The sequence below is a fragment of the Hyperolius riggenbachi genome, chromosome 7 (assembly GCF_040937935.1).
Source record: "Hyperolius riggenbachi isolate aHypRig1 chromosome 7, aHypRig1.pri, whole genome shotgun sequence".
In the NCBI taxonomy this organism is placed as follows: domain Eukaryota; kingdom Metazoa; phylum Chordata; class Amphibia; order Anura; family Hyperoliidae; genus Hyperolius; species Hyperolius riggenbachi.
Window position 1 is genome coordinate 40,127,990 of NC_090652.1, and position 17,619 is coordinate 40,145,608.

General features: G+C 44.6%; 1 protein-coding gene across 1 annotated transcript in view; it reads left to right on the forward strand.

Moving 5' to 3' along the window:
* Positions 1-17,619, forward strand: part of LOC137524267 (nuclear factor 7, ovary-like) — a 63,942-nt gene that overhangs the window by 459 nt on the left and 45,864 nt on the right. Inside the window, exons 2-3 of the mRNA XM_068243939.1 lie at positions 10,703-10,846; positions 17,031-17,474. Of these exons, the coding sequence (XP_068100040.1) occupies positions 10,781-10,846; positions 17,031-17,474 (510 nt within the window). The 5' untranslated portion in view covers positions 10,703-10,780. The remainder of the gene's footprint in view (positions 1-10,702; positions 10,847-17,030; positions 17,475-17,619) is intronic.

Below are 17,619 nucleotides of genomic sequence, written 5' to 3' on the forward strand. Positions count from 1 at the left end.
ATTATAAAATGACATTTTTCTTATGAAATCTTTATGGTATGCTTGACTAGGGGTGTGATGGGGCGTGGCCTAAGTGTCCCTCTTTCTTATCCCAAAAAGTTGGGAGGTATGCTAAATCAGAATTGATCATATAGTGTATACTCACACAGGCACATGGCCAGGACCTGGGGACTGAGATCACTATAGCCAGAGGCTTACTATATCAGAGTTTATTTACTGTAATGAGATTCTACAGTCCTGTTTTCCAGTGTTATGGCCATTCACACTACAGCTAAAAACGCTACGTTTAATGCAACGCAGTTGAATGCAAAACGGACAGTAAATGCATCCAGTGTTATCAATATGATTTTACACTGTCAAACGGAATGCAAACGCACCCGCTGGACTGCAAATGCAAAATGCCGTCCAGCATTTTTCCGCAGCCACAACGCGAAATGCAGACCGCAAACACGTATCAGACGCTATACAAGCTTATGAGAACACACAGTGTCTGTTACCACTAGGCTTCCTGATAATTTCTGACGTGTCCGATCTGTGGCATTAGTTTAGGGCCTAGGTTCTCAACGTGTGGTACGCGTACCCCAGGGGGTACTTCTGATGGTACCAGGGGGTACTCAGGCTTGATATACTTAACCAAGAATAACAAATTTAAAATTTTAGAAAATGATAAATTTTATTCAAAACACCAAATTAGTGTTTTAGCTCATTAAAAGCAATAGTAAATGCTTGGAAATTGTTTAGAACCAATTATCATGTACTACAACTAAATATATATTTCTCAAGGGGTACTTGTGTTAATGATTACTATGCTAGGGGGTACTTGGTGAGTACAGGGTTTTAAAAGGGGTACATACCAATTAAATGTTGAGAAACAATGGTTTAGGGGACCCAGCAGGAAACGTCATAGGGAATGACAATAACAGCACGCTCTACAGCACAAAGTGTGCACTTTGAACTTAAAACTGAAGATTGGAATAAAACAAAGTGTTCCACTTACCTGGGGCTTCTGCCAGCCCCGTATGGAAAAAGATACGCGTGACTTGGGGCACGCAGGCGCAGTTGCCATCGACTTACAAGTCGACGGTAATGAAAGTAGCTGGTGGCGGGAGAATGGAGGATCGTAGAGGACCGGCGTGGGATAGGAAGGCTGCACAGGGCTGGCAGAAGCCCCAGGTAGGTGAAACACTTTGTTTTACTCCAATCTTCAGTTCCACTTTAAAATGAATTACACCATATTTTAAAGTGGACTTGAAATTCATCTCTTCTTTAAAAGATAAGCAACCGCATAATAGCCTTTAAAGAAAAACATTTCTTGTTAAACCTGATTCAAATCCTATAATAAATATGCAGTGGATCTACTTCCTGCTTTCATGGAAGCAGACATATTGTTAAAGAGGAACTCCAGTGAAAATAATGTAATAAATAAGTGCTTCATTTTACAACAATTATGTTTAGATGATTTAGTCAGTGTTTGCCCGTTGTAAAATCTTTTCTCTATCTGATTTACATTCCGACATTTATCACATGGTGACATTTTTACTGCTGGCAGGTGATGTCAGTGAAAGGAGATGCTGCTTGCTTTTTTTGTAAACAGCTTTTATTTCCCACAATGTAACAAGGCTCCCACAGTATGAAGACAGAACCATGGTCCTGACATCACACTGTGGGAGGGGTTTCACCACAATATCCGCCACAATAGCCCCCTGATGATCTGTTTGTATAAAGGAAAATATTTCTCATGGGAAAAGGGATATCAGCTACTGATTGGGATGAAGTTCAGTTCTTGATTACGGTTTCTCTTTAACATCCTGTGTTTACCAATTAGCTTCTCTTCCATGGTCGTCAGCTGACACAGGGGAGAGATCAAATTACAACTTGTACTTAGACACAGATGAGGGACAATTAGGCTAAACTCTAAATACATACAGGCTGCATTACTTTGTTTTCCTTCTCTCCTGTGCAAGAGTTCAGGTCCACTTTAACCAGTACACTATCCAGCCACTATTCTTCCTCTCTGCTCTAAAAGCTAAGCAACAGCATTCTACTGTCCTGTTTCCAGTGTTAAGGACCTGTGCAAGAGTTCAGGTCCACCTACCTGCTGTGTGAAAACAGCCTAATGCTACGTACACACATGCGACAACGATCCGTTCGTTGAGAACGACGAACGAACTTTTAATTGATGAAAGAACGACCTGAGTAAAGTTAGCTTTTAAATGTGTGTAGCGATCTGATCGTTAGAACGAACGTTACATCACGTAAAGCAACTATTGCGCTTGCGCATAAAAATGAGAAGTTTCATGGAGAAATAGTGAAGTGCGCATGTCAAGCCTAGTACGAACGACCGTTTCCAACGATGTACTACTTTTGCAAACGATCGTCGTTGGAAAAAATCCGCCAAGCTAGATCGTTCATTTTTAACGATCTAGCTCGTCCGTCGTTAGACTGAGGCTTCTTGCACACCAAGACGTTGCATTAGGTGCCACGTTAAGGTCGCATAACGTGCACCTAACACAACGTATGGTGCTGCAAGAGCCGACGGTAGAGTGAGCCGCGTTAGGCGGCTCGAGTCCTATAATTTCTCCCAGAGTGGCGCTGATTGGCCAGCGGGACCACGTGATGCGGAGCGAGACACTCCGCATCACGTGGTCCCGCCGGCCAATCAGCGGCCGCCAGTACAGTGAATATTAAGTAGCCATGTGTGCGGCTACTGTAGCTGGCTCTCCCCGCCTCCTCTCCGCCCCCCACTGCGCATGTGCAAACAGTCTAACGCGGCTATAGCCGCTCCAACGCCGTAGCATGCTGCACTTTGCGCAGAACGTGCAGCGTTACATGTAACGCAACGTGGGCTGTGTGAACAGCCCACTTGTGTTACATTGCTGTGCGTTGGGGGAGCGTTACAGGCGCACTAACGTGCGCCTGTAACGTCTTGGTGTGTAAGCAGCCTTAATGATCGTTGGCTGCTTTTTTTTAAACGATCGTCGTTTGAAACGATCGGGGAACGATTGTTTCAAACGACTATAGTCGCATGTGTGTACGCACCTTAAGATAAAGGCCAATGGGATGAATTGAAAGACATGGGGGTTGATTCACAAAGGTTACTTATTTTTCACCTCAAGGTGCTAATGCATGAGATAAACAAATAATGAGAGATAATTCATGCGTTAAATCAAATAAGGAGAGCTAAATTGTGAGTTAAGTTAGATAAGGAGAGAGAAATCATGAGTTATGTCATTTAAAGAGGAGCTGTTAGGTACAGGGTCTCAGCGAAAATAAACACATATATCAGTAGCTAAAGATTGGCTGTACTTACATTACATATGCATTTCACTGTCCACGTTTGGATTTCACAGAATTTGTATATAGTATTTGCAGAGAATGATGCTCCTGACAGCTCATGGCAGGTTCCATGTTTGTCTGTCTCCTATGAAGCCAAATGTGTCGTCATGTCCTGCCTGCTTCCTGATCACAGAAAAGCTCCTACTGAATAACACAGTGTGCAGTGAATATTAATGAGCCATGTGGCTAGGAACAATAGCTGACTCCTGCAGTGTACTCTGCCCGGAGATTTATCAGTGCTACGCGCTGGACTGATTACAAGCTGCTGTAACGTCTCATTAGCAGCCGAGGGGAGGGCCCCAGAATGCTTTGCAGTATAGTATGCGGCTTGCATCCTCTTGGGTCTAACAGATTTTGCTGATAAGCACACATCAAAGGTAACTGAGATTTTTATCTTCACTAATGCCTTTTTGGCTTCCTTCTAAACTGTTTAACACAGGAGAATAGAGGTTTAAATTAGCTTCTGCAGCCTGACAGTTACTCTTTAAGGAGAGATAAATTGTGAGTTAAAGGGGAACTGAAGAGAGAGGTATATGGAGGCTGTCATGTTTATTTCCTTTTAATCAATACCAGTTGCCTGGCAGCCCTGCTGGTCTATTTCTCTGCAGTAGTATCTGATTAAAACCAGAAACAAGCATGCAGCTAGTCTTGTCAGATCAGACTTATAAGTCTGAACCACTGAAACACCTGATCTGCTGCATGCTTGTTCAGGGGCTATGGCTAATAGTATTAGAGGCAGAGGATCAGCAGGATAGCCAGGCAATTGGTATTGTCTAAAAGGAAATAAACATGACAGCCTCCATATACCTCTCTCTTCAGTTCCCCTTTAATTAATATGGTGAGATAATTTAACAAAAGCTTTGTGAATCAGGCCCATTGCTATCTATGTTCGAAGAAGTTTGGTATGTTACCGATTGCTTATTGAACACAAATCTCCACATTAAAAGCGAATCTCAAAAACCCTCCAATACGGATTGTTTTTGTTATATTTACCGCATTTGGTCGATAAAGTTCTGCAAAAGTTTTATTTGACCAGGTTTGTTTTCTTTTTTTAAATAGATTTTCAGGTGCATTGTGGGGATTTATGCAGGTGGCTTCTTTATAAATTGTGGAACTAGTATGGTTGAGGTGAGCCAGCGAGAAAATCTATAGGGAGCAGTGGTCCAATCACAGCAACGTTTACAACTTGAACATTCTAATTGGCTGAATAGTGTGGCTTGTATGATTTCTACAGCCTATCTGAAACCTAGCAGTTCTGGGGGGTGCTGTCCAACCAATCGTGCCAGCATATCCCTATGAACATCTGGCTCATCATCATACTGCCTAGATCGTCACGGAGTGTTGCTTGGTGGAATCAGAAAATTTGGACGCCAGTGGTGGTGCGGAAGTGCCCATACAAATATCGGCTATTAAAATTTGGGGGACTGAGACACCCAATAAAATTGTGAACGCTATTTGTAGACGTTGATTGCATAGCGGGCAGACACTCAAATTACCAAGCAATTGCATGCATGCATGCTGGTTTGGCGCCAGGTGCCGTGTAGAAAAGCTGAAGGCAACACCCACTGGAGTGATGGGATCTTGAACGCGGAGCAGTGCTTTTCAGCGCTGCTAGATTTGGGCGCAGCCGCCTCCTCCATAGACTACAATAGGAATCATTCCTATTGCAGCGTTCAGTGAGTAACGTCGGGTCCGTCAGAAGACGGAGCCGAGGTTGCTTAAAAACATAATAATTCGGCCTCCAGCAATCGCTGGAAGCCGAATTATTTCATTCCCCCACTATCCATGTCAGCCTGGAGGGGGAATAGTAATTAAATCGGCCCGGACTTGTGCAGAAGCAGGATCAGCCATATACCGCTGTATCCTGCGCCCAAGTCTACCGGCGCCGATTTCAAATGTACTCCTTGAACGTGCCACCCATCTCGACTCTCCAGAAACTATGCTCACCCAAACTTTCTATAACGACAGGCAATGCTGCCATCAGAAATTTCTGGGCCCCATACTGGGAAAACCTACTGGGCCCCCCTCACTCCCCTCCCACCTATAACCATGGTGAACCCCCTATATTTAAGGTGATCAGCAAAGTGCTGTAACACATGTACTTATGAGTAACATATGCAATTTGTGAAAATTGCAAAAGCGCTGCATGAATCACTTTTTCAGAAATTGCGATGCGATTCTCATTCACTGAAATAAGAATAGCAAAGCACAAGCATTAATAAAAATCACAAAAAAATTGCAATGCAAAATAGTCCGGCCGAGGCGAAGACAGTCACACCCACCGACAGACTACATTCTGTGACAGACTTGCAGCTGGGGCCCATGTTTGTGGCATTGTTCGCCGGGCCCCATACTGCAATCCCACCTGTGATACCCTGAAGGCGGCCCTGACGACAGGTGTAGTGTTGCGGTATTTTCATTTGGAATTTCATGTACATTTTCCTGCTTTGCGAATTTGAAACATAACATTTTTGTGAACAAAATCAGAAATTTATCGAATAAAAATAATAAAAGAAAACCACCTGTACTGCATTCAGTTTCCAAGAAAACTACTGTTTTGTTTTTTGAATGCATACATGCAGTGTTTACCATTTGATGCTGTATGTGTGTGTGTATGTGTATATGTATGTATATATATATATATATATATATATATATATATATATATATATATATATATATATATATATATATATATATATATTCTCCAAAGACATCCAAACTATGAATTAACACATGTGGAAGTATAGTACATAATCAAAAAGTATGAAACAACTGAAAGTATGTCACATTCTAGGTTCTTCAAAGTAGCCACCTTTTGCTTTGATTACTGCTTTGCACACTCTTGGCATTCTCTTGATGAGCTTCTAGAGGAAGTCACCTGAAATGGTTTTCACTTCACAGGTGTGCCCTGTCAGGTTTAATAAGTGGGATTTCTTGCCTTATAAATGGTGTTGGGACCATCAGTTGCATTGTGGAGAAGTCAGGTGGATACACAGCTGATAGTCCTACTGAATAGTCTGTTAGAATTTGTATTATGGAATTTATAGCAAGAAAAAAGCAGCTAAGTAAAGAAAAACGAGTGTTCATCATTACTTTAAGAAATGAAGGTCAGTCAATCTGAAAAAATTGGGAAAACTTTGAAAGTGTCCCCAAGTGCAGTCTCAAAAACCATGAAACGCTACAAAGAAACTGGCTCACATGGAAAGGAAGACTAAAAGTCACCTCTGCCGCGGAGGATAAGTTAATCCGAGTAACCAGCCTCCGAAATCGCAGGTTAACAGCAGCTCAGATTAGAGACCAGGTCAATGCCACACAGAGTTCTAGCAGCAGACACATCTCTAGAACAACTGTTAAGAGGATACTGCGTGAATCAGGCCTTCATGGTAGAATATCTGCTAGGAAATCACTGCTAAGAACAGGCAACAAGCAGAAGATACTTGTTTGGGCTAAAGAACACAAGGAATGGACATTAGACCAGTGGAAATCTGTGCTTTGGTCTGATGAGTCCAAATTTGAGATTTTTGGTTCCAACCACCGTGTCTTTGTGCGACACAGAAAAGGTGAACGGATGGTCTCTACATGCCTGGTTCCCACCGCGAAACATGGAGGAGGAGGTGTGATGGTGTGGGGTTGCTTTGCTGGTGAGTTCCTGGGGCACCGCCCACACCGCACCCCTTCTCCTTTATATGGCCTGCTGCTCCCAAGTCAGTGTTGCTAGCATGTTCCCATAATGTTGGGTGATTTTAAACTTAGATAGGGTGGGGACCCCGAGAGAAGGCTGCACGAGCCGTCCCTGCTAACATGCTCTGCAGCGTGGAACAGATGTCTCTCTCAATAAGAGAAGGGTAAGGTCCCCGGATAATGTGTAACGCATGGATTTGCTTCCATTGTTTGTATTGTGAGATGCATTAGTTCTTAAAGGGGAACTGAAGTAAGAGGTATACGGAGGCTGCCATATTTATTTCCTTTTAATCAATACCAGTTGCCTGGCAGCCCTGCTGGTCTATTTCTCTGCAGTAGTATCTGAATAACACCAGAAACAAGCATGCAGCTAGTCTTGTCAGATCTGACTTTAAAGTCTGAAACACCTGATCTGCTGCATGCTTGTTCAGGGGCTATGGCTAATAGTATTAGAGGAAGAGGATCAGCAGGGCTGCCAGGCAACTTGTATTGCTTAAAAGGAAATAAACATGGCGGCCTCCATATACCTCTCTCTTCAGCTCCCCTTTAATGCACCTGTTTCACTGCAATGAGCACACTTGTGCCTTTGAGAGGCTTTTTAGCCCTATGCAGTGAGTGTCTATCAGGTGCATCTTGGTTAAGGCTCATACACACATCAGACCATAGTCTTTTGAAAATGAAAGATCACAGACCAATTTTACCCCCTTCCATGTAGTATGAGAGCCATACCTACACAGTCTATTCTATGGAGCTGAACTCCCCATCAGAAATACATCTTTGCAAGATGCTGTAGACATTCAAAAGATCAGTATCTGCAAAATGCATTCATAGTCTGAGATCTGCAGATCATCATACACACCTTGTTTAACTGACATTCATCTGCAGATCAGATCCACCAGGATGGATTTTCAGATCTGCAGATGATTGTCTGATTTGCAGATGAATGTCAGTTAAACAAGGTGTGTATGAGGATCTGCAGATATCATAGACTATGAATGCATTTTGCAGGAACGGATCTTTGGCAGGAACAGATCTTTTGCCGATACTGATCTTTTGTGTCTGTACAGCATCTGTGTGTGCAGCATCTTGCAAAGATTTTTTTTCTGATGGGGAGTTCAGCTCCATAGAAAAGACTGTGAAGGTATGGCTCTCATACTACATGGAAGGGGGTAAAATTGGTCTGTGATCTTTCATTTTCAAAAGACTATGGTCTGATGTGTGTATGTGGCCTTTGATGCGCGACCATTTCATTTTCTCCCCATTGCATAGCTTTGCTGGTGACACTGTTGAGGATTTATTCAAAATTGAAGGCCAACTGAACCAGCATGGCTACCACAGCATCTTGCTGCGGCATGCTATTCTATCCGGTTTGTGTTTAGTTGGACCATCATTTATTTTTCAACAGGACAATGACCCCAAACACACCTCCAGGCTGTGTAAGGGCTATTTGACCAGGAAGGAGAGTGATGGGGTGCTGTGCCAGATGACCTGGCCTCCACAGTCACCAGACCTGAACCCAATCGAGATGGTTTGGGGTGAGCTGGACCGCAGAGTGAAGGCAAAAGGGCTAAGCATCTCTGGGAACTCCTTCAAGACTGTTGGAAGACCATTTCAGGTGACTACCTCTTGAAGCTCATCAAGAGAATGCCAAGAGTGTGCCAAGCAGTAGTCAAAGCAAAAGGTGGCTACTTTGAAGAACCTAGAATATGACCGTCACGGAACAGCCGTGAGAAACGAGAACGCAATCGGTTTATTGCGCCGATTGCCCTTGATTGTAGTCAGGCCAGCGATTTAGAGACTGACATTCCTGTTTTTTAAACAGGCAGTTTTTTTCCCCTGTTAGCAGCTGGCAGGAAGACTGGCTCAAAGTCTGTCTAAGCTGATCTCACATTCAGATGTTAATTAAAGGAGCCAACAGGGCCTTTCATAGAGGGAGATCCCAGGAAGCTAGACACAGCTGGACTCCAGCCAGCCTGGCTCCAGCCTTAGCAGGAAGAAATGAATGTACTATATAATCTTTTGCCCATTTACAGAATACAATAAATAGGGTGGTTATGAGAGCGGTATCATTGGATCCGTAGGGTCATGCTGGATCTCGATACCAGTCAAGAGGGGCCCGGGGCCCCTACAACCCAGGTATGAATCTTCTCAGGAACCTGATCTGCTGCACTAGCCATGTCGGATATCATATTAATCTGTATTTTCCAACAAGTATGAAGCTGTTACCCCCCTAAATATAACGTGTATGGTTCAGGAGTTACAGCATTTCATAAGTTTAGCCCTAAAATCTCTCAGAGGGAATGAACTGTCATTGGTTGGTGACTCAGAGGGGCCGGCATTGCCACACCCCCAAACCAGCTTCATCAAAAGCCCCTGGCCAGCAGGCGGGCATCGAGTCCTCCCATTCCATCCATATGAGAACATCCTGCTGCCAGCCAGAGGACATAGGGCTGGTGGCCATTTTGCTGAACTTTGAATGAAGCTCTGAAACAAAGGACACATGTGCTAGCGGCCATCTTGATTGGCCATCTTCTGTAACCTGGAACAAAGAATTCTGCTGAACTTTGATTGAAACCAAGAACTTTAAGAACTTGAAACCGTTTTGCTTGGACTTGATGATTTTCCCACAAAAGGACATATTTCCACAAACCATAAGTATTTTCTCCCTTTTTATTTCATACTGGCTATTACAGTCTTAATAATTGTTGATTTTAATAATTGTCTGTATATATTAATTATTTATATTGCTGTGAATAAACGACTTTCTCCAAGTCATTCACTGTCCGCTACCCTGCTTATCAGCACACACAGAACTGATCCCGGGTCTCTGAAGATACGCTACTGTTTGTTTGTTGTTGGCTAGACAGAATATCGTGTGTTTAACCGTTTTATTCGCAGGATTAGTCAGTCAGTGGGCTCCTCGGTCCCATGGTAACCGCGGTGGTGTCAGATCTACCCTGAACCAGTGTGTGAAGTTGTAATCACCCGTATCTCACCGGCTCCCTTCTGGTTTGTCTGCGGCTAATTCTTAGCGGTTCCTGCGCATTGACTGCGACCAGAGTTCGCACGATCTGTGCGCTGGCACCGTTTAGAAGGCCAATTGCGGTCAGCCACCAGGGCTCCTGTGACAATGACATATTTTCAGTTGTTTCACACTTTTTGGTTATGTACTATACTTCCACATGTGTTAATTCATAGTTTGGATGCCTACAGTGTGAATCTACAATGTTCATAGTCATGAAAATAAAGAAAACTCTTTGAATGAGAAGGTGTGTCCAAACTTTTGAGATATCTATCTATCTATCTATCTATCTATCATCTCCTTTTACCAATTCCTTATGTGGTGCAACTTTGAGAATTTAGCCCAATGGGACCAATTTATTAAAACTACAGCGCTCAAGCAGTGCGGGTTAATATAGCACGTTTGCTAAGTAGCAGCGGCCATGCTAGTGAAGTATTGAAGTATTGCGGTTGCACTACAATCTCATTGTGCAGCACTTGCAAGGATCACGCGTAAGTAAGGGCGGTCGTTTTATTCAAGCAGCCCCGATATGTGGCTGGAACTCTTTGGCCTTATTTCTTTTATATCTTCTTTATAAAAGATTTGATCGTATTTCTCATATCAAGTGTATTTTCTCTTATTGAATTCAGAACCTGATTATCATAAGTGTTATTTTTGCAGTTACCTACCAGAAAAACAAGTCACGCCTTCTGATCGAATTGGTAAAGGAAGAGGAGGTGGCAAACGTAAAAGGACTGAATGGCATCCCGACCTGGAAATACGCCTCAGAAGCAGGGGGGCGGAGAGGTTGAGCCTGCAACAAAGGTAATTTGAGGCTGTCCAGTCAGCTCTAGTGCTCCCCTCTGCATGTTGGGATGATCCATTGTCCTACTGCTATTGTCTAGTGTCTCTGTTGACTGTAGAAGCTCTGTTTAATGCTGGGATTGCACGGTACGTTTTTCGCTAAAGGTACGTACACACGCACTACAAAAGGAAACGACGGGTCCGCCGGACCCTCCCGCTGGGCGGTCTTTAGCCAACAGTATGCGCGTGTGTACGCGCTGTCGGCGGACTGATAAGGCTGTTTCTGAACGATCCACTGAGCAGCCTTATCAGTCCGCCGACAGTGCGTACACACGCGCATACTGTCGGCTAAAGACCGCCCAGCGGGAGTGTCCGGCGGACCCGTCGTTTCCTTTTGTAGTGCGTGTGTACACACCTTAAAGAGAACCCGAAGCGGGGTTCTCACAACGAAATCCCCATACAGAGGCTGGTTCTGCCTATAGAGCCCAGCCTCTGTTGCTAATCCGATCCCCCCTAAATCCCCCCCCTGCGCTAAGCCAGACCCCATAAATTACAGCCGCGCTGTGCAGCTGTGTTTACCTTTCTAACGTCAGTCTCAGCGCTCCCCCCGCCTCCTGCAGAGCTCCGTCCCCGCCCGCGTCCCTTCCCTCCAATCAGCGGCGAGGGAAGGGACGTAGGCGGGGACCGGAGTGATGCAGGAGGCGGGGGGAGCACCGAGACTGACGTTAGAAAGGTAAACACAGCCGCTACTGACACGCTGTGTGTCGGCAGCGCGGCTGTCATTTATGGGGTCTGGCTGAGCGCAGGGGGGATCTGATTAGCAACAGAGGCTGGGCTCTATAGGCAGAGCCAGCCTCTGTATGTGGATTTCGTTGTGAGAACCCCGCCTCGGGTTCTCTTTAAGAATCCTTCCGATAGATGCCTTCGATGATAAAATTCCGAGATGTCCGATGTTCCGCTCGATTTCTTATAGAAGTCAATGGAAAAAAAGATAAGAAAAACAAGTGGAAGATAAGAGAATCTAGCAGAGAATCGAATGGCTAATAGATCGCGCGCCGAATCGAACACGAAAAACGTACCGTGTAATCCCAGCATAAAGTGCCCCTGAATTGGGAAACAAATTATTTAAAGGGAAAGTTCAGGGAGGGTGGGTTAAAAATAAAAATCAAATTCCACTTACCTGGGGCTTCCTCCAGCCCGTGGCAGGCAGGAGGTGCCCTCGCCGCCGCTCCGCAGGCTCCCGGTGGTCTCCGGTGGCGCGCCCGACCTGGCCAGGCCGGCTGCCAGGTCGGGCTCTTCTGCGCTCCAAGGCCCGGAACTTCTGCGTCCCACGCCGGCGCTCTGACGTCATCGGACGTCCTCCGTGCTCTACTGCGCATGCAGAGCACTGTCCACATTTTGATTTCAGTGATTTTTCTACAGTAAAAAAATAGAAAATCCTTTTTAACATTTCCCATTTTTTTTTTTTGTGTGTGGCTATTTTGAAGCCAATCCTGGTGTCATTTCCTCCCTTACTCTCCTCTGCCCGATTGTGTATGCATTGCCCTCCCTCCACTATAGAAAGTGCATTGTTTCAGCCTGATACATTTTGGCCAATCAGAGAGGAACAGAGGTATGGGAGGGGAAAACAGGAGGGAAAGAGGCTTCAGCCAATCAGGCTGCATTAGTTAAGTCTGAGGGGAAGTAGAGAAGCAAAAAAGGACAACCCAAAATGCACTGCAACTTCCTTTTTGTTTAACAAATTTTGTGTGTACCAAATAAGAGTCAGGTAAACTGGGGAATGATGATTTATCAACAGGAAAAGTAATAGTGATTTTAACTTTTGAATTGATTTTATGCCCGACAGTTACACTTTAAAGGGACACTTAAGCAAGGAATGAAAAATCAGTATTACTTGCCTGGGGCTTCTACCAGCCCCCTGCAGCCCTCGCGTGCCCTCGCAGTCACTCATGGAGCCTCCGGTCCCCCGCTGCCAGCTAGTTTTTGTTTTCGCTGACAGGCCTGGTTACCAGGGCTGTGGAGTCGGTACAAAAATCTTCCGACTCCAACTCCGACCCAGACTCCTCAGTTTCTGAATCCACGACTCCGACTCCAACTCCGGGTACCAAAAATTGTTCAGACTCCTCGACTCCGACTCCTTTGTCTAATACTTAACAGGGCTGTGGATTTTGGACAAAAATCATGCGACTCCGACTCCCGACTCCAACTCTTCAGTTTCTGAAACCACGACTCCAACTCCGCCTCCGGGTGCCCAAAATTGCCTCGACTCTGACTCCACAGCCCTGCTGGTTACGTGTATTTTTCTTGCGTTCCCATCCGTAATAGAGTCCTACGCCTGCGCAGGACGCTATTGAGGACGGGAACTTGAAGGAGGATACGCGTGGCCAGGCCTGAGCAGAAAGCCAGCCGACTCCCTGTCAGGGAAAAGAAACCTAGCTGGCGGCAGGGGACCTGAGGCTCCGAGAGTGTCTGGGAGGGCATGGGTCGGCTGCAGGGGGCTGGTAGAAGCACCAGGCAAGTAAAACTGTTTTTTTTTTTTTTTATTCCTGGCTTAAGTGTCCCTTTAATGAAGGGCATAGTGGGCTAGATTACCTTTCTCCTGAGGGTCCTCTTATCTCCTAAGCCTTCCGGAAGTACCTCCGAGCACCGCAGGGTGATTCTATACTGCCCAAGCGCCAGTTTTGATCGGTGCACATGTGATTCAAAACTGCATCTGCGCAGTTCTGAATCATGCGCCGCCACTAGGGGGAAACTTACTGGAAAAATATTTGACTGGAGGATCTCGTTTAATACTTAGTGAACTTAGGTGAGAGGTATATGGAGGCTGCCGTATTTATTTTCTTTTAAGCAATACCAGTTGCCTGGCTGTCCTGCTGATCCTCTGCCTCTAATACTTTAAGCCACAGACCCTGAACAAGCATGCAGCACATCAGGTGTTTCTTACATTATTTTCAGATCTGACAAGATCAGCTGCATGCTTGTTTCTGGTGTTGTTCGGACAGTACTGCAGCCAAATAGATCAGCAGCGCTGCCAGGCAACTGGTATTGTTTATAAGGAAATAAATATGGCAGCCTCCATATCCATCTAGTTACAGTTGTCCTTTAATCCTTTTCTGCTCATCAGTGAAATTATTTTTAGTCCTCAAATCACAAGAATAGTACTTAAAGCGGATCTGAGATGAAAAACTTGTCTATCTCAGTGTTCTCCCCAGAATTTTTTTCCACCCGGGTGGCATGAAATAGTAGCCGGGTGGCATGAAAAAGTAGCCAGGTGGGGCAATACGAGAGAATGTAGTGCTGGTGCTTCTGTGGGCAACTCTGCTTATAGCATAGGAGGAGGTGGGCCGATGACAGCAGGGTGCTCATCAAAACTAGCGGGGTGGAGCACCCAGCTAAAGGTGCCCATACACTCGTCAGATTGGCAGCAGATAGATAAGAACTCCACCTGATGATCTATCTGATGCGTTTTTAGAACATTTTTTACTAGGATAGAATTCCAATAGATTTCAGCTTGAAATCTATTGAAATTCGATCTGATGGCATTTTTTTTGCCATCAGATTTCCATTAGGGCCAATGCAAAATGATAAGCATTCTCATCAGATCGACCTACATTTTCCACCCTGCCAGTTCGATGGAAATCCATCGAAATCGGCCGTCGATCGGTCGATTGGCCAACCGATTTGCGATCGATTTTGATCGATCGGTCAGCCAGAAAATCGGCTGAGTGTATGGGCCCCTTAAAAGAGCCTGGGGAGACCACTGTATCGTATCTAAAGTTTAGATTACACAGCAAATCTAGCTGCAAACAGCTTCAATAGAATATGATTATTTCTTCCTGTGATACAATGAGGTCAGCCATGTTTTTTGTCACATTGTCACAGGCTGAGGGCTGGAGATGCTATCAGCTTGCCTGTGTGTAAATTCAGTCCCCTCTCCTCCTCCCTCCTCCCCTCTGCCTCTGAAATCTCTGGCTAGTAACCTTCTCCTGCCCAGACTGAGCTCCCATAAGCCCTTGCTACAGTGCCAAGGCACACTAAAAAGATGTGGGCGAGGCTTGTTTAGTTTATAGGAAATTAGAGTATTAAAACAAACCAAAAAAGTATTGGGCTTGAGGAATGCCCTATAAACTATATGAAAGGAACACAATTATGCAATGAGTAAAAGTTTATCTCGGATCCACTTTAAATTAAAGTGGAGCCAAATTAAAAATACAAGATTTCAGAAATAAAATCTATTTTCTAAATTATAATAATAAATTGCAGCCTTTTTTCAGCTGCATGATGACAAATATAAAATATTTTACATTTATTGGAGGAACCCCTCCCTTCCTTTCAAATTGCTGGGATTTTTCCGGCAAACTGGTGGAGTAGATGGTGTCCGGCAAAGGAGGAATTGCTAATGGCTGCCCCCAGTATAACCCTAGCTATGAAAAGAGAAGGGTGAAAAGCAGGCACTGAAATGCTCATAGGCTTGTAGGAGTGTTTATTTATCTTTGTATGTATCAGAGTGGTACAACTAAATATTTTTAATGAAAAAAATGTTTGGTTTGGGTCTGCTTTAAGCAATCTCAAATTAGAATTAGTATTTTTTTCCCTTGCCTGCTGTCCAGTACTTTGCTGGAAATGTGTTTTGTAGATGAGATAAGAAAACATCTCATTGGCTTCAATTCATAAAGGGCTGTTCAATAAAAAAAAAATCAGGTCTGTGAAATGGCTCATTTGGTCATTTAGATTTTTTTTTTTTTTCATAATTTTAATTCATAAAGATTTTCACAGGTGGGGTAGTTTACCGCAAAGCATGGCTTCAAATCACAAGGACGTTCAGTGAACAGTGGAACAGCTGCGGAGAAGGTCTCTGTTCTGTTACTGTGATGTTCTCTACCGCTTCTGCGAGGGGCGGAGCTACAGCAAGTGAGCTGGCACTGGCCCCGCCATTGATGCCGGGTCACCTCCCACAATCCCATAGTCTCACATTGGTTTTAAAGGTTAAGAATATAGTTTTAAAGTTTTTGACTGTCTTAGGTACACATCTGCAGGTTTTAACCCTTTTTAATCCTGTTCTCCTCTTAGTATTTGTGTATTCGTTACCCGCCCTCCTCCCTGAGTCTTCAGACACTCCCACTGAGATCTATACTAGGAAGTGCACTGTCTTATGTCATTAGGAGAGGGAAATAAAGGGAAGAGGAGGAATATACAGTGTTCTCCCCAGGCTCTTTTAGCCGGGTGCTCCACCCGGCTAGATTTGGTGACCACCCGGCTGTCATTGGCTCACCTCCTCACCACCTCCTATGCTGTAAGCAGAGTTGCCCTGCATTTTCATCTCTCCCCACCCGGCTGCTTTTTCATGACACCCGGCTACTATTTCATGCCACCCGGCTGGAAAATAATCCTGGGGAGAACACTGAATATATTATAGATAAAAAGATCCCCCAGCATGCAACTCTTTGGCAATGGCAATTAAAGGGCCGGTGCTCCTAAAGTATGTGATAACTCCACAACATAACAGCAGAAAAAGTTTTGAATGTAGTATTAGCATCTTTATCACTTAATACACCCAGACCAGTTGCTGTTGAAATTTGATTTTTATGGTGACAATACCGCTTTAAAACCAAAATGACAGTGGGATTCCAGGAAAGTCCTATTTAGGATCTCAGTGTTGCTCTGGGAGACATCTCAAGCTCACTCCAACCTGAATTATCGCAAATTCTTTCTGTTTTAGGAAAGCAAACTTTTGTTTTTCTATTTAGGATCAGGACTGTAGATTTATTAATTATTTATCTCGTCAGATTATTTTGACTTCAGGTTTCCTTTAACTATTATGTGTTATTAGATGTTTTGACAGAAGATATCTTGGCAGTGTTAAGATTTGGACACATCTATGTAACATTGTAAATGTTGGTCACAGTGGCGGTGATAGGTGTGTGACTACCAGGGCTGTGGAGTCGGAGCAAATTTGGGTACCTGGAGTCAGAGTTGGTGGTTTCATAAAACCTAGGGGGTTGGGAGTCGGATGATTTTTGTACCAACTCCACAGCCCTGTAGGGAGTCGGAGCAATTTTGGGTACCTGGAGTTGGATTCTGTGGATTCATAAACTGAGGAGTGGGATTGTACAAACTCCACAGCCCTGGTGACCGCTCTGGTTCTGCTGCCAGTGCTACGTTTGTCTCTCCTACTTCCCCTCACAATTCATTCTCTCTCTTTTAGAAAGCGAAGATCGAAGTTACTGATCCTCAGACAAGCAAGCAGGTGGGATCCGGGGATGTGTCTGAGGACCTAATCTGCCTTTTGTGCAAAGAGATCTTCAAAGATCCCATCATCATCATGTGTGGCCACAACTTCTGCCGCGGCTGCATGGACAAGGCCTGGAAGGGGGACACCTTCACCTGCCCCGATTGCAAGCAGGTTATCAACAACAAAATGTACATCACCAACCAAGCCCTGGCCAACCTGGTGAAGAAGACAGCTGGTGCTGCCCCTGCTTTGCCTGTGAAGAAGGCTCCTGTCCCCACACACTGCCTTGACCATGACGAGGTCCTGAAGCTCTTCTGCAAGGAGGATGGAGCCTTGATGTGCATGATCTGTAGGGACTCCCCAAAACACGCCATTCACAGTTTCCTGCCGATCACGGATGCAGTGGAGATGTACAAAGTAAGTAACTACAATATTAGCACTTTAAACTCAAATACACAGCGGGCATTAATTGAAAACTGGACCCAAGTTACGGGCCAACCTTGATTTCTAGTGGCACCCTTCCTTACATGGTTCCCTGGTTTCTAATCTCCCCTCCCTTATG